This window comes from Panthera leo, chromosome A1, assembly GCF_018350215.1.
Source record: "Panthera leo isolate Ple1 chromosome A1, P.leo_Ple1_pat1.1, whole genome shotgun sequence".
In the NCBI taxonomy this organism is placed as follows: Eukaryota; Metazoa; Chordata; class Mammalia; order Carnivora; family Felidae; genus Panthera; species Panthera leo.
In genome coordinates this window covers 71136442-71163653 of record NC_056679.1, presented here as the reverse complement: position 1 = coordinate 71163653, position 27212 = coordinate 71136442, and the positions used below count along the sequence as shown (strand labels likewise).

At 39.8% G+C, this 27212-nt stretch overlaps 1 protein-coding gene and 1 pseudogene across 5 annotated transcripts in view; one reads left to right on the top strand and one right to left on the bottom strand.

The window, feature by feature from the left end:
* Nucleotides 1-27212, bottom strand: part of PCCA (propionyl-CoA carboxylase subunit alpha) — a 474500-nt gene that overhangs the window by 55330 nt on the left and 391958 nt on the right. For all 5 annotated transcript variants that reach the window (XM_042929832.1, XM_042929843.1, XM_042929812.1 and 2 more), the window contains one exon: nucleotides 16633-16686. In XM_042929832.1, the coding sequence (XP_042785766.1) occupies nucleotides 16633-16686 (54 nt within the window). The remainder of the gene's footprint in view (nucleotides 1-16632; nucleotides 16687-27212) is intronic.
* LOC122214513 lies at nucleotides 17260-18148 on the top strand (annotated as a pseudogene).

Sequence of the window (27212 nt, the reverse complement as noted above, 5' to 3'; positions counted from 1 at the left end):
TTAATCTATTTTTAAAATCTGGAATGATTACTTGGATAAATACTACCTTTTGTAAAAAGAACATTCCCTCCCTGAATACAAAGTAACTTGTGAGGAAGCAGAGGAGCCTGAAGCTTTTATACTCTATCCCATTAAGTGGCTGGTCCCTAAGTTCAAACACTTAAAAGGAAGGTTGGGGCACCTGGGTGGCTCAGTGGATATGACCTCACCTGTAAAAAGGGGTTTCTGCTGATGATTTCAAACAGTTGTGGGAACTGAGGTGACAAATATAAAGCATTGGGCACACTGTAGGCATTCAAGGAGCATTGTCTCCTTGGTCTAGTTTCGTGAGCAACTGAGACAGGAAAGGGTTGGGTGAGGTCTGGGACACGGTGTACATTCAGGGTGACTGTTAAAACCTAGGCAACTAACCATTTCCCTGTGCTTCAATAAGGCAGGGGTTCTATTTCAAACAAGGGCACCTCACAGTTTCCTGTGTCCCCTGACACTTGATAATTACCTAGGGTAATTAACACTGATACCTTAGCAATTACCTTAGCTGTCCCCCACAAGCTTGAGAATTTACATCCATACACACACCCGTGCCAGCTTGGGAAAGCCCCCTCTCAGAAACACATACCTGAGATACTGACTATACTATTTGCCTCTCACATGTCCTGCTGGGCACCATGCCCATATACCGCCCACACGTGGGGGCAAGTACAACAAAACATTAAAGAGCTATGCAATTATATGCTAGCCAAAAAGAACAACAACAAAAAATTTTTGCAGAGCCCACTGTGAGGTGATGCTGTAACACACTCTATATGACACATCTTACCAGGAAGGTTTTACAGGACTTTTACAAAATGGAAGGCCAAACAAAGAGCAGTAGCTTCTGAGATAAAATATTACCTGTACCCTCTCCCTGTCGACTCTGCATGTGAGGATCTTTGGTAAACTCTTCTTGGTAAACGGTAGAAAGGATCCAAACAAATAGAATGCAGTTATGCAGACGAGAGCTTTCATGAACAGTTGTCCTCATTAGATCTAGATTATGATCCAATACAAGGAAGACTATGAAGGAGCAGTCCTCATACCCACCTCCAACAGCTAACAGTTAAAAATGCCACTAAAGCAAAAATCAAACAAGAGGCTAGCTAAAGTTTGTTGTCATTTTCTGTGCCTAAGGCATTTGAGTAGGTCAAGATGTATGCAAGATTGTAAACTTCAGGCCACTGAGGAGTATTACATCTGCTTTAGAGACTTCGTGTCTCCAACATGAAACTTATTAGTGAAAGGGGAAAGAAAACTCTGAAACTCCAACTGTTGCTTGTAGTTTAAGCTAGTGGTTCTCAGCTGGGGGGTGGGGGTGGGGCAGATTTTGCTCCCTTCTCACCCCCAGGACCACATGGCAATGTCTGGACACAATTCTGGTTGTGATACTGGGGGAGGTGCTGTGGCATCTAGTGGATAGAGACCTGGGATGCTGCTAAAGGTCCCATATAGCACAGCACAATCTCCTACAACAAAGAATTCTCTTGTCCAAAATGTCATTACTGCCAAGGTTGAAAAACCCCACTCTAGGCCCAAAATAAAAATGATTACTGTCTAATGGCTACAAAACTTAAGAGATACATTTGATACTATAGATTTAATTATACTGTGGTTCCTATTGTCCCTTCCTGGTTAAAAAAAATATATATGTGTTATAAGTACATACACTAATCAATTCAAGTTATCAAATGTGCATCCTACCCTCTCATTATAATAGGAAACATCCAGAATACTGCTGTTATGCTTGACTCATAACACCAGTAATTTAATGTGTATTGGGTATCCATTTCCTCAACTAGAGACTAATTCTACCATTAAGTGTCAAAACAGATTCTAAATCCTAATCCTGGTGTATTTTACACTGATTTCTATCAATACAGATCTCTAAGTCTTACTTGAGACCTACAGAATGAGCTTTGCTGAGAAGGCGGCCTGGGAATTTGCATTTTTTAGCAAGGTTTCCCAGTGATTCTCATACATGCTCAAGTTTGACAACCACTGACTTTGCGTCTACGAGAAAAGAGATGTCATTTCCAAATCATTCTTACATAAGTTAAATAGCAACAATCAAATAATTTATAAATACAGAATCAGCAACATATTGCACTATGCCACAGTGGCTTTAAAGGGGCTACCTGAAATAATATCTCTTCAAAGTGGGTCTGGTATAAGAAAGAAGTCCCTGGTTGAATATCTGACTTTTGACTTCTTGCTCAGGTCATGATCTCATGGTTTGTAAGACTGAGCCCCAAGTCGGGCTCTATGCTAACAGTGTGGAACCTACTTGGGATCCTCTCTCTCTGTGCCCCTCCCCCATGCTCTATCTCAAAATAAATAAACAAACATAAGAAAGAAAGAAAGAAAGAAAGAAAGAAAGAAAGAAAGAAAGCAAGCTCATAAGCACCATCATAAAATTCCCTGTATCAGAAGTATTTTGTCTTGCAAACTCAAGATTTACCCAGTCAAGACTGTTCTTGGTAAAACATACTTACTCTTCAGGTTGATGTTCTTAAATGTCTGGCTGCCACAAGGTACAGGTTCACATACATGCTTTATACTTGTCATTAAATGACAACACATTAACTGTGAGAGGAGGTCATAACCATAAGATGAACAAAAACCAGACTTTCCAAATTAAAGAGAAATATTTTTCTTCTGAATTTTTCTGGGACTGAGCACCAAATATAATCTCATCTGGAGATTACACATTCAGATGAGAACATGTCCCCAAGCAAGCAAGAAAAAGGAAAAAAAAAAATGCAAAGCAAAATGAAGCAAAGGGAAAGTGTATTAAATGTTGGGGGTGAGGGCTAGAGTAATAGCTGAGCCACTGTATGTCAAGCACCTATTATTTTCAGGCATTTGACAAACACTTCCTTATTCAACCCTCACCAGTTCCACAAAGGAGATATTCTGCTGATGAAAAATACCGAGGACCAGAGAGGTTAAGTATCTTGATCAAATTCACAAAACTAGTCAGTGGGAGATCTGGGATTCAGACTCAGGGAATCAAGGTTTATGCAGCATTCCTCCACTCATGAGCCCGGCCCATCCCAATATCCACTAACATCCTGGTAGTGGTTTGTGGAAATTGCTTGTGAACATATAACTCAATAATAGCAAATATTTTTAATTGACATTTCAGAGTGCTGTGTGTCTTATTTTTACAACGACGTCTAAACTGCTGTATGGCTTATTTGTCTTAGAAATGGAATGGAATCAAATAAGCATTCTAAAACCCTAAAGCATCATACAAATGTAAGGCATTATGTTATTCATTAAAATTAATTTTATTTTGAGGATCTCTGACAGATGGCAGCAGGATTTTGAGATACTCTGAAATAATTAGTGACATGCTAGGATACTGTGAAATCATGACTGAGGTTACACTAAATTGGCTTCTAATAGCCACATATAATATAAATGATTTGGACAAGAGATAACGTCACTTTAACAATGATATTAGAGAGGCTCCGAGCCTCCTCCCTAGATGTGGGCATTTCCCAGGGGTCCGTTCTGGGCCTTTCCTCTACTTCTCTATCGTCCCCTTGGACAATCTCAGCTACTGGAGGCTTCAGATCTCACCTCTGCATGTTGACCAAGCACCAATTTACATGCTCACCCTTAACCTTTCTCCTGATCTCCAGACCAGAAATGTCCCTGATATCAGAGATGTTTCCCTGGCATTTCAAACTTAAAACAGTCAAAACTCCAATTCATTATCTCTTCCACCTTTTCTCTAATATAATTCCTCTCCTCTTCCTGTTTTTCTCCCTCAGGTAATTGTATCATTGTTCACATCCAGAAACCTCAGAATCATCTTCAACTCTGTCTAATACACATAACTGGACACTGGGTCCTCCAGAGGAAGCTCTCAAACCCACCCTCTTCTTCATGTGCTCCCCCAAGTTCTCTCTAAAACCAGAGCACCTGGCTGGCTCAGTTAGTTAAGCATCTGACTCCGGCTCAGGTCATGATCTCGTGGTCCGCAGGTTTGAGCACTGCATCAGGCTCTATACTGACAGCTCAGAGCCTGGAGCCTGCTTTGGATTCTGTGTCTCCCTCCCTCTCTGCCTCTCCCCCACTGCCCCCGCCTCTCAAAAATAAACATTAACAAAAAATTTTAAATCAGAACAAAACAAACCACACCTCTTCTTTCAAATCCTTCGAAGTCCAAAGAATAAATTCCAACCACCTTAGCAGGCCTCTGCAGCATCAAGCTCCTGCCTAGTTTCACCTCCCATACAGACCTCTGCCCCCTGCCTGGCACCCTCACCAGCCAACCTGCTCTTCCTTAAACATCTGGACACCCTCAGCCTCTGTACCTTCATTTATTTTACACCATTTGTTTTCTCTACTATCATCACAGAGCACAGCTTCTGAACATGCCATCTCGCTTTCTGTATAGAAAAGAAAAAAGAAAAGAAAAGGAAAGGAAAGGAAAGGAAAGGAAAGGAAAGGAAAGGAAAAGAGAAAAGAAAAGAAAAGAAAAGAAAAGAAAAGAAAAGAAAAGAAAAGAAAAGAAAAGAGAAAAGCTAACAGATATATAATTTCTGCTACCACATCAGCCTGTACATAACCCATCTCAGCACTTATCACATACTCATGATACCAGTGTGTCTGTTTTTATCTGGAGCCAATAGGGCAGAAACCAGATCACATCATCCAGCAAACTTCCTAGCACATGGTGCAGCAGGCAGTCCATGATTTCTCTAAAAGTTTTGTTCAAAAGGCATCACATCATGGGATATTAATAATTGCACTTTCATATGATATACAGCATGCCAATCTCAAAAGGCCAGAAAAGTAAACTTAGCTACATCCCAAAGGTTTGTTTTTATTTTTTAATGGTTATTATTTATTTTTGAGAGACAGACAGAGTGTGTGCAGGACAGGGGCAGAGAGACAGGGAGACACAGAATCCGAAGCAGGCTCCAGGCTCTGAGCTGTCAGCACAGAGCCCAACACGGGGCTCGAACCCACAAACCGTGAGATCATGACCCGAGCCAAAGTTGGATGCTTAACCAACTGGGCCACCCAGGTGCCCCTCAAAGGTTTATTTATGGTTGGTTACATAGTACACAGAAAGCATGTTACCACAAAAATAATGTTCAAGAATGAGATTGCATTGAAAGCCCATCTCAAAAAATCTTGTTTTAGTGACATTTTGGCTGAGATTTTGCGTATGCGGGGAATGGCAAGACAGAATGCTATGGAATTACTTTTTCACAGTATGGTAAAATGCATCTAGAGAACAGAACGACTTCATCAACCCTCCATAAAATGCTCTGCGGCCTCTGTCTGATCTCTGTGGCTAGATAGGCTAAGGATAAGGAAAAAGGAGAACGTGACCTAGTGGGGAAGGAGCCCTGTCTGGATGGGGCAGGAGTGGCCCTGTGAAGGCTCTGTGGCTAGACACTTCCCATCTCCCCCCCAGTTTCCCCGATCCAAGGAAATCGGAACGGGCGCAGCTGGGTGAGGTGAGCAAACTTCAGGGGGTGCAATTCAGGTAAGAGGAGGTGGGCACAAGTGGAAAGCCTAAGCCAGCAGCATTTGGTGTGACGCAGAGGCAGGCATGGACGAGCACACACAAAACCCCCCAATAAGCCATCGTTCACTCCCGAAACCCCACTAGTAGAGAGAAGGGGATGGGCTACAGAAGGGAGAAAAGGCAGATGGAGTTAGAGAGGAGTCAGCCATGATGTAAATAGAGGGACTGCCTACGAATTTGTAAGGTATACAATACTGAAAGAGTTCCCTGGAAGTTTATTTTTGGAAGACAATAATAACCCAAACCGTATGACATCATTCACTTCTCCAGAGTACTAAGAAAAACAATAACATAGCTTTTTTCATTTTCCGATTATTTGGAGTTCAAACAAATGGGAGTTTACTGTATCAAAATTCAATATCCATATGTGAGTTTTCAGAAGAACTTTTTGATGATGTTCATACATCTATAAATATGAATAATGCAGACTGTGGATCCTATGATATCAGATGACAAGACACAGCCTAAGCCTCAGCTCTTGCTAATTAAACGAATCAATTAAGAGACTACAGTTGCAACCGCATAGCTGCTGTTCTATAGTAGCAATAACAACCCCACGGGGAGGTCTTTTACTACATTAAAATGCTGTCCTCCACAACTCCATCTGATATTATTAGAAACAGTTATTTGTGTCTTGCTGTCATATTAGTAGCAAAGGCAAATTATAGAAATATGCAGACCAGAATGGTCCCAGTATGAGATCAGGTTGGGTTTTCAGCCTCCAAGGGAACATCGCTGAAATTCCAAAGTTCCCCAAAGTTCTTTAATGGAACTGATAAATCTACCAGCACAGCATCCATTTAGAAAGTAGGTAAGGGTCACATATTTACATACTTTCCTGCTAAGCTGATACAATTCAACTAGATGAATTATCATATTAAGTTTACCCTCCTGAGTTAAACTGATGGAGTTCAAAATTGTTTTCGATGGTTGTCATTAATCGCTGTTACTTCGTAAACGCTTACTTTGAAATCTAATTGTGCTAGCGTATCAAGGGTCATATTAATGGCCTTCTTAATGGTAAATCTTTGTAAAACATGTTTATTCTACTGATGTTATCACTCAAGCTTTCAAGGCTAATAAGAAATAAAGTATATTTATTATCAATAAAAACTTAATTTAAATGCACAATTTGAGATTTAAATTAGCTTTAAGAACTTCACCATGATTTGGTTTCATTAAGATCTCTGGCTAAGCTTCAAAGACATACAATCTGATAGTTCCTGAAGAGTCCTTGGGTAAGTGCCAGTAGCACACTGTACCCTGAAGAAGCTGCTCATTGTACCCTGAGCTTGTTTTCGCTTTTGGACAATGTGCATTATTTTCACAAGAAAAAAAAAATGAGTCTTGGTGAGATACGTTTGACATCCTATTATAGTACTTAAAAAATAACAGCACTTTAAAAATTAAACGTAGGGGCTCCTGGGTGGCTCAGTCGGTTAAGCGGCCGACTTCGGCTCAGGTCACGATCTCGCGGTCCGTGAGTTCGAGCCCCGCGTCGGGCTCTGTGCTGACAGCTCGGAGCCTGGAGCCTGTTTCGGATTCTGTGTCTCCCTCTCTCTGACCCTCCCCCGTTCATGCTCTGTCTCTCTCTGTCTCAAAAATAAATAAACGTTAAAAAAAAAATTAAAAAAAAATAAAATAAAAATTAAAAAATAAAAATTAAACGTAAACAATGATTACAATACAAAACTGTGGAATAAAATGGTAATTTGTGCATTCCTAAGAACAGTATCAAAATATTCATCCTTATTATAAAGCACAGTCAAGTAAGGAATTCTGGTTAAGTGAAACATTGGACGTCTTCTGTTTCTTCGTGTGCTGATACTATCTGGTATGTACAAACTCACAGCTTCACCAAAGACATGCAAACAAAACAAACAAAACTCAGACAGATTACAATTTGAAATAGGCATATATATCTTGGAAAAATTCCAGGATATGTAGCTTACCAAGTAAGTGTATGTTATGGATTATATATTTGTGTCCCACCTCAAATCCATATGTTGAAGCCCTAACAACCCCCAATATAATGTTACTTGGATGTGGGGGCATCTGGGAGGCAGTCAGGATTGGATGATATCAGGAGAGTGAGGCCCTCATGATGGGATTAGTCCCTTATAAAAGGGAAAAAAGATGAGTCACTGTATTGTACACCTGAAATGAATATAACACTGTATATTAATTAACTGGAATGAAAATAAAAACTTTAAAAAAATAAAAGTGAAATAAATAAAAGAGAAGAAAGCCCAGAACACTCTCTCTGCCATGTGAGAATACAGCTAATAAGGCAGACACCTGTAAGTCAGGAAGAGGGCCCTCACCAGGAAATGAATCTGCTAGCATCTTGATGTTGAACTTCCCGGCCTCCAGAACTGTGAAAAATAAATGTGTGTTGTTTAAACCACCCAGTCTAAGGTATTTTGTCACAGTTGTACTTAGCAGTTATGGCCATAACTGGATTATACAGTTGAGTAATTTGCTTTTTTTTTATTTTATTTTTTTTAAAGTTTATTGAGAGAGAGAGCAAGTGCAGGGGGGAGGGGCAGAGAGAGAGAGGGAAGGAGAGAGAGGGAAGGAAAGAGAGGGAGGGAGAGGGAGGGAGAGGGAGGGAGAGGGAGGGAGAGAGAGAGAGGGAGAGGGAGGGAGAGGGAGAGGGAGACAGGGAGAGAGGGAGAGAGAATCTCAAGCAGGATCACACTCAGTGTGAAGCCTGATGCGAGGCTCAACCCCATGAACTGTGAGATCATGACCTGAGTCTAAATCAAAGGTTGGACGCTTAACTGACTGAGCCACCCAGATGTACCGTGAAACAATTTGTTTCTAAGGAACTCTGACAGTGAACAGCTTAACTTAAAAGTTAGAGACACCTGGTTTTGTGTCCTGTTTCTACCAGTTATTAGCACTGAATAGTCATTTAACCTGCCTGTGCTAATTTTGTCTTCTGAAAATCAGGCATACTCTTCATCAGCATCCCACATGTTTAAATGTGAGATATAGGTGATGATAATAGGTAAGAAAATACTCAGGAAAATAAATGGCAGTACTCAAGTCAGTTACTAGTAAGATCTAGACCTAAGGAACAATGCTCTGTTTATAAAATATATTTTTAGGTACATTGCCTGAATTAGTTTTCAACTTTTCATACACATCAAATACGCTTTCGTGCCTGTCTATATGGAGTGTATACTGGGTTGAACACTGCTATCCAAAACGGCACGTCCAACTGATATTTCAGAATGTGACCTCAGTGGTAAGGGGCGGGGGAGTCTTTGCAAATGTAATTAGTTCAGAAGAGGTCTTACCTAAGGATGGGTCCTAAATCCAATGACTGGTGCTGTCAGATGTCTGTGACGGAATATACACAGACCCGAGGTAGAGAGCCATGTGAGGACAGAAGCAGGGACCGGAACAATGCAGGTCTAAGCCACCAAACAGCAAGTGCTTCCCAACTACCAGAAGCTTCACAAGAGCCATGAACCTGATTCCCTGGGAGAGCCTCCGGAAGGAGCCAGCCCTGCCTACACCTTGATTTCACATTTCTCATCTCCCAAACTCTTAGAGAACACATTTCTGTAGTTTTAAGCCACCCCTTTTGTGGCAACCTGTTGAGGGCAAACTTATGAAACTAACAACTGTCCTATATCCTACTTTTTGGGGACGGTTAATGAAACTAATAGATACCAAAGGCTAAAATGTGGATGGTCTGAATTTGTATGTACATTCAAGTCAAAGAGGCTGCTTCTCTGAATCATAGAGGCACAAATTTCATCTCTTAACGCCCTTCACTAATTCAGAAGAGTTTGCCTTTCATTACATAAAAATACTACTACTTAACAATTTTTAAATCAAGTTCAAACAGTAACAGAAAGGAGAGACCTTACTCTTAGCTTTAAAGTTGAAGAGCCAAAGGCTTTAAAGTGGACTAAATCCACCGTATCTCCAATCTCTACCTTTTAGATGAATCTGAATCTATGTAAGTGGGCGTGGGGCTCTATGAACAAGAAGAGAGCCCTTTAAGTTCCAAGGCTGTGTGTCAGGATAAGCTAGTTTAGGCTTTAGAAATAACACGGAAATCTTAGTCCATGGAAGGCTGAGGGGACAGTGCCCAGCTCCCATCTTCCTCAGGGACGCATGCTGCTAGGACTCAACAACCAAGCATACAGCTTGGTGGACATGGTAGAACCCAGAAAGCTCACACTTGCTCTTGTCACTCCCTGACCACAAGTGAGGACCTCTCTATGAGGAGACTATTCTCCATGGGTCTCTCGTGCTTCTCCACTTCTTGTGAGCACGGCACTGACTGTCTTTTGTTCTGGACTATTTTTCAAGGCTGTTTGAATAGCAATGTCTCCCTCAGAACAAAGGAAGGCATGCTCCCTGCCCATACAGACACACTCAGGATTCTCTGAACTAAACTCAGGCTCCTCTGCTATAACACACAACCCACTGTGCAAGCAGGTGTCTCCCTGCCCTCATCACACTGCCCTGTGGGAACTGGAGCTCAAGGAAATGGTGCAAAAATAATGATATTCTGGCTATTGTTACTGCTGTAATAAACCATCCATCTCAGACCCTGGAGTCTCGCCTCTTCCACCAGCATACATGACTATAATGGGTTAATCTTCAAATAGGGTAAAACCTCAGACCCTCCATTGTTCTTGACAGTCACTTCCATTCATAGCTCATAGTCAGAACTAGTCATGTGGTCCAACCCAATCCTTCTGCCTTATTACTGAAAATGCAAATGACATAAATAGACTAAATTCATGCATGTATACAGTCTCACTCCACAGAAAGATGGGCAGAAGGTTTAAGCGGTACTTTATAGAGGAATAGACTTAATGGTCAATAAACATAAAGGAGCAATACATCCAGAAAAATAAGTCCTACTTCATTAATAATCAGGATGTTAATTAAAACCACAATGAAGACACTACAGACACTGGCAGAAATTAAGAAGTCTGATAATATCAAGTACTAGTGAAAATGTGGAACAGAGTGAATTCATTCACTGCATACTCCATGCACATTAACCCTAACAAAGCTTTTGCATACGTGCAAAGCAGGCTACGTGCACTTATGGACATAAATGCTTACAGCAGCACTGAGTTACAGCAAAAACACTGGAGACCACCCGGGGGTCCATCAACAGTCAAGGTGGGCCTCACAAACAACACAGAACCAAATAACCATGCCATAGATGATTATAGAATATAATCCCATGCATTTTGAGCTTAAAAGCATGCAAAACTAAGCTGTATGATATTTAGGGGTGCATATATGTGGAAAACTTTAAAAAAAAGAGTGATAAAAATCAAAAAGTTCTCTGTAAAGGGGGAGAAAGGGTATCTAGTAGGATTGAGAAGGAGCCCACAGTGAACTTCCAAGATAATGAAAATTTTTTTGTTGTTTTCAGAAAAACTATGGTGGGCGTACATTTGTTTTACCTTTATGCTTTGTAGCTTATAAATATTTTTTATAATATTTATTTTTGAGAGAGAGAGAGAGAGAGAGCGAGCGAGCAGGGGAGGGGCAGAGAGAGAAGGGGACAGAGGACTGAAAGCGGGCTCTGTACTGACAGCAGAAAGCCTGATGCGGGGCTTGAACTCACTAACCATGAGATCATGACCTGAGCAGAAGTCACACGCTTAACTGACTGAGCCACCCAGATACCCCAACAAATATTTTACAAATGTCCTTTTACACATACTTACAAATATTTGAAATATATAATAGTTTATATAATATTTAATATTTATATATCTAACAAAATCTAATTTTAATGAGATTTATTTTGCTGGACATGAAAATAACAAAATGGTATTTTTTAAAATTCAAAGTGTGTATAAAAAAAGGAATGAAATTAATTATTTTGAAGTCTGTACCTTCCCTGAGTTGAAACAGTAACATTTTTGAAGTTTATCATTGCAACAAAGTACTTCTTAGTCTAAAATTAAACTCTTACTTGGTCGGCTCCTGGCTCAGTCAGTGAAGCATCTGACTTCCGCTCAGGTCGTGATCTCACCTTTAGTGAGTTCAAGCCCCACATTAGGCTCTCTGCTCTAGGTGGAGAGCCCACTTTGGACCTTCAGACTCCCTCTCTCTCTGCCCTTACCCCCTGCTCATAATTTCTGTCTCTCCCTCTTTCCCCCTCTCTTCTCTTCTCTCTCTCTCCTTCCTCCTCCTTTCTCTGTCAAAAATAAACATTAAAAAACAAATAAAATTAAGCTCTTTCTAAAAAACTCATAAAATTAAACTCTGAAGGCCATGTTTATCAATATTCAAAAGCCAACTTCTATGGAAAATTCCACAGGTATTCTCACAAAGGCAAAACAAAGACAAATGTGTATTGGGAAAGTCCTCCATTTACCATGTGACCTGCTAATGCTCCTGCTCCTGGAGTGCAAGCTTTGGAACCTGCTTCTGCTTTAGAAAATTAGGACTGAAGCAGCACAACCTAGCTAGAAATCACCTGGAAAGTACTCTGTATCTGTCCTATTAGTCCCACTATCTCCAAACCCTTTCTTTCCCTCTTCCATCCTGGTCTATTATTGCTAATAGAAAAATGCATTGTAAACAAACTACACTGGCCATCCCAACCCAGGCGATGCAGAATTTGAGTGCTTAGAAACTGCACTAGAAATTGACGTTCCTTCTGCATACAAGCTGTATAAACAACGCAGACAGATGTTTGGGGAGGTTGTGGCTGTTTAGGGGCACGTGGGTATGTTTTAGGTGCCTGGAGTGGATGAAAGTAAATGAGGTAAAGGGCATTTGCTGATGGGAAGAGCACTGGGCACAGCGGAAAACCCGAGCATGCTTGCCTGCTCTACGCACCAACTGGCTGTGACACCTTGGGCAAAACAAGCTGTCTTTTCTGATGCAAGTTCCTGATCTAAGGAAGGGGGATTCACTCTAAGGTCCCAAAGTCCCCTACACTTTTCCATTTCTCCATTTGTTTCTGTATTTGCTTTCTTCCCATTTCTTTCTTAAGCCTAATCCTTAGGTCTCATGCCTGTCAATCTCATGAATTCGCTCAACAAGTATTTACTGGGTGCCCACTGTTCACTAGGGTGCTGTTCTGAGTGCTGGGTGGAGAGTGGGGAGCAGAACAGACCAGAGCCCTCTGCTCACGGGGCTTATCATAACCAGTTTTTAAAAGTAAAATATTAAAGTACGTCAAATAGTGATAACTGCTAGAGAAAAAGAACAAAGTGGAGGAAAGGTGGTCAAAATTTTATACAGTGTGACCCGGAAGCCATCCCTGAGGTGGTGGCTGCTGTGTAAAAAGACATGAAGAAAGTGAAGGAATCTCCTGTGCAGGTATGTGGGGGCAGACAGTCCTGGCAGAGGAAAGGCAGCTGAGACCCTGAGGTGTGTGCCCAACATGTTTGAAGAAGAGTGACAAGACCAACTAACTGGATTTATATTTCAAAAGATCACATTAATGGGGCACCTGGGTGGCTCTGTTGGATAAGTGTCCCACTCTTGGTTTCAGCTCAGGTCATGACCTCACGGTCCGTGGGATCCAGTCCTGCATCAGGCTCTGGGCTGACAGCGTGGAGCCTGCTTGGGATTCTCTCTTTCTCCCTCTGCCTCTCTCTCCCCAGCTCATGTGCTCACTCCCTCTCTCTCAAAATAAATAAACTAAAACACACACGCATGCGCGCGCGCGCGCACACACACACACACACACACACACACACACGTGTCTCACATTAATGGTTAAATTAAAAACAGGCTAAGGACCAGAGACAGAGGTGGGAAGACTGGTGACAGCAGTAATTCAGACAGGAGATGATGAAAGCTTTGGTCAGGATTGGGGCAGCTCATGTAGCCATTTTCGAGATAGGAAAAAATTGCAAGAGAAATGTTTTGGTTTTGTTTGTGGGTCTTGCCTGTTGACAGCTCAGTGTTCCATGTGTGAACGCTGAGAAATCAATTAGAATCCAAGGAGAGTTATCAAGTAGCAGCGACAGGAAAAGTGCCCTTTCCAGCATGAACACTGAGGTACAGAAAGACCGCCACAGAATACATTCTAGGAAAGATGCCCATGAGTTAATGCTGCATAAGAAGATGTGTAATTCTATTTCTGGAAGAATATAGGCGTATTTCATTCTACTGTGCTTTGGTTTACTGCATGCTGCAGATACTGTTTCTTTTTTTACAAACTGAAGGTTTGTAGCAACCCCGCATCAAGTGAGTCTGTCAGTGCCATTCTTCCAACAGTACTTGCTCACTTCCTGTCTCCATGTCACATTTTGATAAGTCTTACAATATTTCAACTTTTTCATTATGACTGTATTTCATTACTACTGTATTGTTGTAACCTGTGATCAGTGAGTGATTACAACTCACTGAAAGCTCAGATGATGATTAGCATTTTATAGCAATACAGTATTTTTATTTATTTTTAAATAGTTTATTTATTTATTTATTTTTAGTAATCTCTACACCCAGCATGGGGCTCAAACTTACAACCCTGACATCAAGAGTCACATGTCTGAGCTCTTCTGTCTGAGCCAGCCAGGAACCCCTAGGAATACAGTGTTTGAAAATTAAGTTACGTGCATTGTTTTTTAATTATTATTAAAAAAAATTTTTTAATGTTTATTTCTTTTTAAGAGAGAGACAGAGCACGAGTAGGGAAGATGCAGAGGGAGAGGGAAACACAGAATCCAAAGCAGGCTCCAGGCTCTGAGCTGTCAGCACAGAGCCTGACGTGGAGCTTGAACCCACAAACCATGAGATTATGACCTGAGCCAAAGTTGGAAGCTTCACCAACTGAGCCACCCAGGCGCCCCTGTGCATTTTTTTTTAATATAATGCTTTGCACACTTAAGAGACTATTCTATAGTGTAAACATAACTTTTATATGTACTGGGAAACCAAAAAATTCATTTGACTCGCTGTATTGTGACATAAGCGTTCTTGCTGTAGTATGGAACCAAACCCACAACAGCTCCAAGGTATGCCTGCATATCTACTGTTAATAATGAAAATACTCTAGGAGATGGGATGTATGCTTCTGTGATAGTGAATTTTATGTGTCAGCTTGGCTAGGCCACAGTATCCAGATTTTTGGCCAAACATTATTCTAGATGTTTCTATGAAGTTATTTTTAGATTAACATTTAAATCAGTAGATCTTGAGTAAAGCAGATTACACCTCATAATCTGGTTGGGTAACATTCAATCAACTGAAGAAAAAGGACTGACCTCCCAAGCAAGAAGGAATCCTGCAAGCACATGGTCTTTGTACTTGAACTCCAACCATTTCCTGGCCTACTGTGCAGGTTTTGGACTTGACCCCTCTTCCTCTCTCTCTACACACACACACACACACACACACACACACACACACACACTCCTGGTTCTGTTTCTTTGGAGAACCCTAATACAATTTCTTAGGACATGCATTGAAATAATATTTAAATTTTTAAATTAAAAAAAAGCATGAAATAACTTATCAGAAAAAATAACTATAAATCGCAGGTGCTACACTTAAAATTTATGCATATACTACTACATATGCTTTGATACATAAACTTTACTGTGTCTCTATATATAAACTATAAATGCACATTATTAGTAATGTCCTTCCTATCTCCATGACTACAAAAACACTTATCCTTTGATCCACGCCACAGGCCTCTCCTCTGATATTCTCAATAAACTCACAGAGCAAACAGAACTATCCAATGTGAATTTACAACCTGAACAAGGTACCCAAAACTATGAACAGACATTTTACAGATTATAAATGATACCTAGCAAATGAATACATGGAGAAACATTCGAATACATAAGGAGTAAACAGAAATGCTAATTAAAATAAATAAGTTACCTTTTTTAACAGTTAAATTATTTTAAAAATTATAACTAATACTACTAATGATATGATTATTATGCTCGTTACATTTACATTAAAAGTAAAAATAGTAACTGTAAATTGCTTTCCATAGATAAAGCTCAATGCTTTTAAAAATCATAACTCCTACTAGTGAGAGTGCAAAGTGGCATGCTGACACATGACGAAGGGCATTCTAAAGAGATATGAGGTAACTGATAATGTGTACTAAGCCATAAAATTATTCATGGTTTTGATTCTATTCACTTAAAATTTTTTTAATGCCTATTTATTTTTGAGAGAGAGGGAGAGTATGAGTGGGAGAGGGGCAGAGAGAGACAGAGAGGAACAGAGAATCCAAAGCAAGCTCTGCACGGACAACACAGAGCCCAATGTGGAGCTCAAACTCACAAACCGTGAGATCATGACCTGAGCCAAAGTCAGATGCTTTTCCAACTGAGCCACACGGGCGCGCCATGATTTTATTTAGAATGAGATATATTTCATACATTTCTGAGCATGCTTGAAAATAATTCAAAATGTCAAAAAAGCAAAACCCATTAAGTTGTTCATTAGAACACCATTCATAATTGCAAAAACGAGGAGTAACTTAAATACCTAACAATTGGGATTCATGGATAAGAAAATATGTCACAACTACTCATCAGAATGTTAAACACAGCTCCAGTAAAATGATGCTGATATTTTCTAGCAATATGGAAAATGATTAATAGGATCTTAAGTGAAAAAAATCAAGATCCAAAATTATGTCTCAGTTCCCTTAGAAATGTGTACTTGAAAGGACCTGATAGAGAAAGCTAGAAGGAAAACTAAAGAGAAAAAAGCCATGGTCACTATTTTCAAAAGCATCTTAAATAATATGTTCTTATTTTTATAATAAAAACAGAGAGAAAATCTTCAGTAGAAAAAAAGCACTTGAAATACTCAACAAAGTTCAAATAATAATAAAAAAAACCATTTTCTCTCTAAAAAGAAATAGCTAAAACTATTCTATCACGGAAACGTGACGAACACATTAAAGAATGTATTTTCTTATACAAAGATACCTCATTTAATAGTAAAATAAAACCATGATGAAGGCAAGTTCAAATACATGGGCTAAAGCTATTTGAACGCTTTTGTTTCTCTGTAAATTAAATGATTATACAAAGTAATAATTCTTTCATACTTACCACTGTGCCAAGAAACTGAATGCTCATGTTTCCACCTGCTTCTCGAGAAAGACACTGGAAAAAAAGAAGTATAAAATGAATTCGCATCCACACAAAAATGTGTACATGAATGTTTGTAGCAGCATTGTTCTGAATAGCCAAATAACCCAATGTCCATCAACCAGTACACAGATAAACAAAACATGGTATTTTCATACAATGGAATATTATTCGGCAATAGAAAGGAATGCAGTACTGATACATGCTACAACAGAAATCAGTCACAAAGGACCACATGTTCTACGATTCCATTTAACATGGAATGTCCAGAACGACCAAATCCAGAGACAGGAAGCAGCTGAGCAGTTTGCCTGTTCTTTGCAGAAGATCCGCAGCTACCCCAGAGACTTTCCGGTCATCACAACTTCCTCGGTTACGACAGGGTGCCTAAGAATACACCAAATATCACATCTTTTCTTTGGGGTAAATTACACCACTGGTCAAGGAAACGACTCAAAAAATTTTTTGATGACCCAAGAAATTAGGGGGAAAAAAGTGAAACTTGGGGCTTCACGGACCTGTCAACAATTAGGAATGAAAGTAATGAAGACATGCATAAACTCTGGTTGTCCCACTGAAAAAAGAGACATGCTTATAACTTTAGAGCAGAATGCCAAATGGCAGAGATTGCCAAGGCCAAGTCTGGAAGAGTTAGAAAGGGTGGCAGATTCCACGGATGCATTAAAGTTGTCCAGGAAAGAGAAGATGCCCCTAAGGCTTCTTCAGACTGCTCCAGAAAAAACTAGACCTCATGCTTGGACAAGAGACATCTTCGATGGGCACCTGGGTGACTCAGTTGTTTAAACGTCCAGTTTCAGCTCAGGTCATGATCTCACAGTTCATGGGTTTGAGCCCATGTTGGGCTTTCTGCTGTTAGCACAGAACCCGCTTCATATCCTCTGTCCCCCTCTCTCTGCCCTTCCCCCACCTGCACTCTCTCTCCCTCTCTCAAAAATAAACAAACATTAAAAAGAGAGAGAGACAGGGGCGCCTGGGTGGCTCGGTCGGTTAAGCGTCCGACTTCGGCTCAGGTCATGATCTCACGGTCAGTGAGTTCGAGCCCCGCGTCGGGCTCTGTGCTGACCGCTCAGAGCCTGGAGCCTGTTTCAGATTCTGTGTCTCCCTCTCTCTCTGCCCCACCCCTGTTCATGCTCTGTCTCTCTCTGTCTCAAAAATAAATAAACGTTTAAAAAAAACTTTAAAAAAAAAAAAGGAGAGAGAGACAGACAGACAGACAGACATCTTTGGAAGAATCATCTGGCACAAGTTCAAGAAGTGAAATTTGTACCTAAGTAATAGATACAATAAAAAATTATTCTTTGCAATGCTTTACGTGGGACATTTTGACAGACTGAGACTCAAGAAGTAAGCCTACGTTAAAGCCAGGAAGAAAAGTTTAGGGAAAAAAAGTAAGAAAAAAATTCTTCAGTAAGAGTTTCCACATCTTTCCAAAGCCCACAAGTCAAGTCTTATCTAATAAATCTGAACTCTTAACTTACCATTTTTTCTTGGATAACAGTCTATATACAAAAGTAAATATATGTTAAGGGGTTTCATAAAGAACTTATGTTTCCAGTCAAATGACAATTTACTTATCGATTGGTCTAAGTATTTTTATGCCACGCTAATTCTGGAAGTGGTCACGCTTTTACCAAACTTTAAAAAAAAAAAAAATTAGGAATAAGGCACAGATCAAATTCCAGAAAAGAAAGAAAGAAAGAAAGAAAGAAAGAAAGAAAGAAAGAAAGAAGGAAAGAAAGAAAGAAAGAAAGAAAGAAAGAAAGAAAGAGGGAGGGTGGGAGGGAGAGAGGGAAGGAAGGAAGGAGAGAAGGAAAGAGGGAGGGAGGAGGACTAGGAGGAAATAAGAAATGACCGCTAATTAGCATGGGGTTTCTTTCCACATTGGTGGAAATGTCCTACAATTGCCTGTGGTGACTACTGCACAACTCTGTGATGAAAATAAAAAACACTGACTTGTGCACTCTAGGTGAACCATGTGGTATGTGAATTCTATCTCAATAAACTTGTTATAAAAAGTAAGTTAGCATTTGTTTAAAATGACAAGAGAGACAACACAATTCTTCTATGGCCAGAGAGTAGTCAAAAAGCACCTCTATGCTATGCATTTATTTGTAAATAAAATAAGTTCAAAATGAATACAGTATGATTTATGCATATCTTGTTTGAATTTTAGTTTGCTAGAAATGATGACTAAATAGTTCACAAAAAGTAAATTATACCTTTTTTTTTTTTTCAGGTAATTCTCACCCATAAAACTGCTGTGTTATTCCTAACATGTTCTTAAAAATTCTTTCTTCCCTGTGCTACTCAGAGAGGGCCCAGTGGCTTCAAAGACCACACAAAAAAATAAAGCAATTCTAACTACGTAGCTATACATTTTTTTTAAAGTTCCCAGATGGGGCCCTCGAGGGAGTAGTGGCCATCAATCAACTCCATGCCGTGAACTATTACAGACATATCCTAATAGTATTCCTTTCTAACAAGTGCAGGTTTACCAATTCCAATCTTTTTTTAAAAAATATTTTTAATGTTTATTTATTTTTGAGACAGAGAGAGACAGAGCATGAGCAGGGGAGGGGCAGAGAAGGAGACACAGAATCCGAAGCAGGTTCCAGGCTCTGAGCTGTCAGCACACAGTCCAACGTGGGGCCCAAAGTTACAGATCAGGAGATCATGACCCTAGCTGGAGTCGGATGCTTACCCGACCAAGCCACCCAGGCACCCCCTACGAGTTCCAATCTTTAAGATCACCCAAGTCATAAAACACAGAGCAAATCTCCAGAATTCAAGCTGAGCCCTTGGGTCCTTGATTGAGGGAAGTTAGATCAATAAGAAAGAAAGTAGTTCAGTGTACAATGACAACTGGTTACACCACCTGTAAATATTGCCTCCAGTGACTCAACACAATATCTGACGGTGCCTGGGTGGCTCAGTCAGTTAAGCGTCCGACTTCGGCTCAGGTCATGAACCCAAGTCTGAGCCCCATGTCAGGGTCTGTGCTGACAGCTCAGAGCCTGGAGCCTGCCTTAGATTCTGTGTTTCCCTATCATTCTGCCCCTTCCCCACTCGTGCTGTCTCTTTCGCTGTCTCTCTCTCTCTCTCTCTCTCTCAGAAATAAATATTAAAAAAAAAAAAAGCTATCTGACCAGCACACTCAAGGTGGAGAAAACTCAAAATCCGTATTTTTATCCATTAATTTCACTTCTAAGAATTTATCCTAAGGGAAAAAGTCATGAATAGGAAGCACACACACACACACACACACCCCACACACAAAAAAATCCACAGCTACAAAAATGACACTGTAGTGCAGTTTCCAGAATCTAAAAATTTCAAGCAATCTAAATGATAAAACAAACTGGTTAAATAAATTATGATATAATCCATGCAGCCATTAAAAAATTTGAGACATGAAAAATGTTTATAGTGTATTTCTAAGTGTAAAAAAATCAAAATGGTATGTTCAGAATACATCATGTTAAAAGCTTCTATATGTTCAAGATAAAATTCTAGCACAAATAATGCACATAAAACAGTCAACTATTATTTCTGGGTGGAAGATATTAGTTGGCCTTTCTTTTTGGCTTACCTATTATTCCTATTCTTCCAAATGGACATACATAACTTAATAAAGGCAAAAAGAGAAATAATACAGAATGAAATAAAGTAATTTATTTCCCTCAATGTCCTAAGGGATTAAAAACTGAGTCTTGAATCATGGGTTCTGACACTGGCACTTGTACTTTGGTCATCCATCCACCCATCCATCCATCCATCCACTCTATTGAGTTGAGCACTGCTAGTTGAATTAAGAATCATCCTCTGGGAGACCAAATGAAAGAAGAAAATTTGAAAAGAAATCATAGGGGCGTCTGGTTGGCTCTGTTGGTAGAGCACGTGAGTCAATCTCTGGGTCATGAGTTTGAGACCCACATTGGGGATAGAGATTACATTAAAAAATAATAAATAAAATAAATTATAATTCAATATGATAAATCCATAGTACAAAATGTACAAAGTATTATAGGATAAGAGGCCAGACTAGCTAAATGCCCAGAAAGGTTAAGGAAGACTTGCAGATACACATTAGAGTTGGGTACTCAAAAATGAGCAAGCATTCTCCAAAAGGGTAATAAATGAAACACTTTTGGTCAGATGGGACTGTTTATGCAAATTTCAGATTAAGAAGAAGCACGGTGATTTTAAGGCATGGTGAACAGTCCAGTATATGACCAGAGATAGGTTTGGTTGATGGAGGGAAGGGGCAAGAAAGGAAACCAAGAAGAAATTAGGGAGCCAAGTCCCATCCTGCACAGAGTCATACTTTACGAAGTTCTTATACTTAAAAACTGAGGAGTAACATGTTTGTTTTAGAAAGACTGATGGTCTAATGTGAGGTTGAGGGTACACCGGAATGGAGGAGGAGGTGGGCTGGGAGCACAAGGAAAAGGCAGCAGGTAACAATCACCAGGTTAGTAGGGCTCCAATGCTAGAGGTAAACCCAACAGTAGAACTAAGCCTGTTTCATTCACAGAAACTTAGAATTTGGAAAGCAAACAGATCTCAAAATCTTCATCTTGTTTTACTTATGAGGAAATCAAAGGTACAGGGATGCCTATATTGCACTAGGAAAATAAGAATTCCAACCCAAGCAGTTGTGCAAGGTTTGGATATCCCCACTATGTGGGATGGAATATCTCTACAACATCAGGCTAAATCATCACTTAGATGGTGGGTCCTTTAAGGACAAGGACCATTTCTAGCATTTCCTCCTTAATCCCAACAGCATGCAAGTCAGTGCCGCAGAAACGGAAAAGATTTAAATCAATCTTCATCAAGAATTCTGAATTTTTTTCATACTATGAAAGAGAACAGTGACCTACAGCTCTCTCAATCTTCAACTGTCTAGTGGAAATTTTAGCTAGGGAGAGTTAGAAGTGTAGCTGCCAAGAAATTAGGGAAAGGCGTGTGATAGAGTGAGGATAGGCAATCCAATAATACGCTGACTTCCGCACTGCTGAGATTTTAAGAGTAGGGAGGAAAACACTCAGTGCAAGCGTCGCCATTACTATCAGCCCAGGACTCATCCCCGCAGTAGCTGAATCTTCCTTCCTCAGAAGCTCAAGGCAGAGATCTGGAATCCAGTCCATATTTACCAGGACAGAAGCAGCACAATTAATTACTGTAAGGCAGCAACAGTATCAATCATAACGGCTGTTCAGAATGAGAAATTTTCTGATTGAAAAGTATGGCCCTTATACTCTGGGAAGATGGCAGTGGTGGCATGGTTTCTGAGTCCTCTCCAGAAACACTGAAGAGGCCCAGTGGCAACAAATGTCCCTAGCACCCCAAATGCTGCCTACAAATACCGTTTCCCACTCCAAGAAATCAAGGCTTCTTGGCAGAACAGCTTAGCCCTGGTTTGAGGCAGAAATGAGGCTGCTACATCTTGTCATTTCAGAAAGCAAGGGGGCTATCAAAGACGGGGGGAGTCACACGAAAGGGACTTAGAAGCCAACCTGAAGAAAAGTCCCTGGCCAAAGATGGCAAAATCTGAACATCACTAAGGTTATAACTGCAATGGATTAAAGCCAAGTATGTTTAAACCCATGACTTCAAAACAGATACCGGAAACAAAAACAAAATAACACCCTAAGTGAGTCACTTTTGGAGAATGATAGGGAACCAAGTCTTTGGGAACTGAGAAGTAAAAGGAAAGGATCCAGCATTTGTCTTGCCTTTTCTATGAAAACTGATCTGCTGGATAACCCAAGAAGTAGGTGAGGTAGAGCTTCTCTTTAAAGAATTAATCCTGGTAATAAATTTAAAGAAATGACAACATTGGAATATCATCGTTTTGTAAACCTTAACGAATTTATTGATTGAAGCTTGAGCATCAACAGAGAAGTAAGCAGACATTATGTGCCTCTTCCAGAGGCACACCACAGCATTTATGACTCAGTCTTGCCAAAGATAATGGCACCTGAATCTGATTGCTCCTCTAGATCCAAATATCAATTTCTAGAAAACAAAGGAGAGAGGACATGTTAACCCATACCACTGGAATGCAATCAGCTAAATTCTGACCATGGAAAATTGTATAGGACAAACCATCCTGTTCCTTCAAGAAATAAAATGCAAAGAATAAAAAAAAAATTCTACGGACATTTCCCTCAAGCTACTATCCCATTTCTCCTTTAAAGCCAGACTCCTTAAAATGTTGTCTCTCTTCCTGGTCTCTGCTTTGTCACTTTCCATTCTCCTTTGAACTCATTTCCATTTGTTTCCCCCCCACTATTCATCTGTAATCATTCTCATCAAGATCACCTATGATTTCCATGTTGCTTTACCTATCAGTCGGTTTTGTCCTCATCTTACCCAGCAACACTACAAACAGTCAATGATTCTCTTTCCCAAACACAATTCTTTCACTGGCTTCAAGGATATCCATGCCCCTAGTTTATCTCCTACCTCCTTGGCAGCTGTTTCTTAGCCTTCTTTGCTAGCTTCACCTCTTCATTCAATTTCTACCTGCAGGAGTGCCCCCAGGGCCTAGTCCTCAACTCTCTTCTCTTTTCCATCATGCTCTTCCCCTGTGTAATCTCATCTCTTCCTCCCAATCCTGATGCCCATCTTAAAACAAATCAATTTCACTGAAGCATAATTTAGGTACAAAAGATTGCATTCTATTTAAAGAACAGAATTCAGTGACTTTTGACAATTTTGAGAAATCACCACCACAATCAACACAGAGAACATTTCCAACACCTCCAAAATGTTCTTCCTGCCCATTTACACTCCAATCCTGGTCCTTGCCCCCCAGGCCACCATTGATCTGATGTCTAATACACAAGGTCATTTTATTCACCAAAATGGACATACAGCTGTTTGAGTACCGTTTAAGAGAATTTCACATTAAAAGTCCTTAGCACTTTTGCCAAAAATTAATTGATCTATATGTGGATCTACTACACTTTCTTCTGTTCTACATATCTAACTACCAATGCCACACTGTCTCGACGCTGCTGTTTCATAGTCTTGAAATCAGGTTGCATAATTCTCCCAACTTCATATTTCTTTTTAAAAATTGCTTTGGCTCCTATGATTTTTCAGTGAACAGGGTCTTTTTTTTTATAGTAAAAAAACATGACAAAATTTACCCTTTTAGCCAATTTGAAAGTATACAGTTCAGTAGTGTTAAGTATATTTACGCTGTTGTGAAACAGATCTTCAGAACTTTCTCATCTTGCAAATCTGAAATTCTATTCCCACTAAACAACAACGCTCCCTTTCCCTTCCCTGAGGTCCCTGGTAACCACCATTCTACTTTCTGTTTCGATGAATTCAACTGCTTTAGGTGCCCCATCTAAGCGGAATCATACAGTATTTGTCTTTTCTTGTCTGGTTTATTTCATTCAGCATAATGTTCTCAAGGTTTAATCATGCTGCAGCATGTGACAGGATTTCTTTCCTTCTTACGGCTGTAAATTATTTCACTGTATGTATATACCACATTTTATTTGTCCATACATCTGCCGATGAACATTTTGGTGGCTTCTACCTCCTGGCTATCCTAAATAATGCTGCAATGAACTGGGGTATGCAAATACCCCTTTAAGACCCTGTTTTCAATTCTTTCAGATATATATCTAGAAGTGAGATTGCTGGACCATATGGTAGTATTATTCTTAATATTCTGAGGAACCCTCATACTGTTTTCAAGTTGTGCCATTTTACACTTCTACCAACAATGCACAAGTATTTTAATTTCTCCATGTTCTCACCAATACCTATTCTTTTCTGGGTGTGTTGTTGTTGTTGTTGTTGTTTTTGGTAGTAGCCATCCTAATGGATATGAAATGATATCTCATTGTCATTTTGATTTACACTTCTAGGATGGTTAGTGATATTGAGCACATTTCCATATGCTTATTGCCTGTTTGTATATCATCATGGAGAAATGTCTATTTAAGCCCTTTGTCCATTTTTAAATCAGGTGTTTTTTTTTTTTTTTAGGTTGTGGGAGTTCTTTATATATTCTAGATATTAACCCCTTATCAGATTTATGATTTGCAAATATTTTCTCCTATTCTGTAGGATGCCTTTTCACTCTGCTGTGTCCTTTGATGCACAAACGTTTTTTTCAGTTTGATGTAGTCCCATCTGTCTTTGTCTTTGTTGCCTATGACTTTGGTGTTATATCCAAGAAATCATTCTCAAGTCCAGTGTCATGAAGATTTTGGCCTCCATTTTCTTCCAGGAGTTTCATGGTTTTAAGTCTTACATTTAGGTCTTTAATCCATTTAAGCTAATTTTTGTTTATGGTGTAAGATACAGATCCAATTTCATCCTTTCCTTTGTGGCAGATCCATGCTTTGAGAGAAAATCTACAGGCTTATGACTACAGAATTTGTGTTTTCAACTCCCATTTGTCATCTGAGTTCAAGGCTCATACAGTCAATAGTTAACTGGACATCAACACTTGGATATGTAATGTACATGTTAAACCTACCAAGTCTGAAAAGAATTACTGATTTGCCTCTCCAAACCTGTTCCTCTCCTAACCGCCCCCACCCCCACTGCCCGACCTAAGTAAGACCATTGTTCACTCGGTTGCTTACCCCTTCATTCTTTAACTTCCTTCACACTCAAGTATCTGAACCTGTGGATCCTTGCTGCCTTCCTACCCAATTAGATGTCAAATCAGTTCACTTCTCACCATCTCTACTGCTGCCATCTTAGTCTAATCCAAGGACTGGCAAACTCTTTCCGTAAAGAGTCATACAGTAAACTTTTTAGGCTTTGTGAGGCAAAATTGAAGGTATTATGTAGCTAGTTAGAGAACAAGAGAGAAAACAGATTTTCACAACTTTTGGGGGGACAACATTCCAAATATAATAAGCACCAGTTTTTGCTAATACTAATACGGAAAATGGAATTCTTTTATTTAGAGATAAAATTCTGTTTAATTGGGGCTCAAAGTTAGTGTTCCCTATCACCAAAGTCAATGGCAATTATACAACTGTTTAATGCTGACCTACAGTGAGATTTTACTGATTTCATCTTTGACGATACCTTTTCCCAGAGACAGGTACTGCCAAATACTAACAATAATCCATGGGTAAGGGATATTACTTGAGCATAGTGGTTGCTTGGAAGGGATTTATAGAATTTTGTTAAATTCCTCTCTTGATATTCGCCATTAGCCTAGCATTTACATTGCAGTTTGATCACTTCCAATTTTAGGCTGAGTGGAAGATCCTCAATTGTACAGTGAAATGGATTTTCACATATGGAAATTTCCTTTGCTCTTGCACTGACGTTTGAAAACTGCTGCTGAAGCTAGTTCACTTCTTATTTTAATCTTCTAACAGCCTGGGAAGTGTAAAAAGCAGCTAGACAAGGGAGCCTGGGTGGCTCAGTCAGTTAAACATCTGACTTTGACTCAGGTCATGATCTCGAGGTTCACAAGTTCAAGGCCCACATCGGGCTCTATGCTGACAGCTCAGAGCCTGGAGCCTGCTTCGGATTCTGTGTCTCCCTCTCTCTCTGTCCCGCCCCTGCTCATGCTCTGTCTCTCTCTCTCAAAAAATAAATAAATAAATAAACAAACAAACAAACAAAAAAAGCAGCTGGACATTAATTGTGATTCAAATGTTAGTTGTTGTCAAAATAATGTTACCACAGTATAAATTTTGTATGTAAGTGCTGTTTTGTCTTACAATTTTAGGTTGAATTCATTAATAAACATCAAATCTACAGCATGAACTAATTTTCAAAGCTATCCGATGTTTGATAACAGTGGCTGAGAGTGGTTCTTCTTGTTTAGGAACATGTAAGTCTTGGTTCTGTGCTAAAAAAATAATCACAATAAATTTTACCACTGCTAAGCCAATTGAACTGCTGTGAGATAGCTGGAAAACTGGGACATTAAGGTTCTACTTAACAAAAATTCTACAAGCAGTCATAGCAAATAAAAACAAATGATTGTGGCTACATTCTGGTAAAACTGTATTTGTGGATGCTGAAATTTGAATCTTGTATACTTTCCATGTGTCATGAAGCATTATTCTTCTTTTAATTTTTTCCAAACATTTGAAAATGAAATAACCACACAACTTGTGGGCCATACAAAAACAGGCAGTGGGCTGGATTTGGCCGACTCCTGGTCTAAGCCATCAGCACCTCTCACCTCCATGACTACAATGTCATAAAAATGGTTGTCCTACCTCTGCCACTGGTCCCCTGTGGTCCATCGTCCCCAGAGCAGTGATTTTAAATCACATCACATCATTCCTCTACTCAAAACCCTTCAAAAGCTTCACAGTTGGAACTGAATAAAACCCAAACTCTTTGGCCTACGAAGGCTCTATATGGTCTAGTTCCTGCTTCCTTCTTGCACTCTCCTAAGCTACACTCAAGATGCTGGTCTTCCCTCAGGCCTCTGCAAAGACCAAGTTTGTTCCTGTCTCAGGGCCTTTGCATTTACCATTTCTGCTACTTGGGACTTTCACACTTTT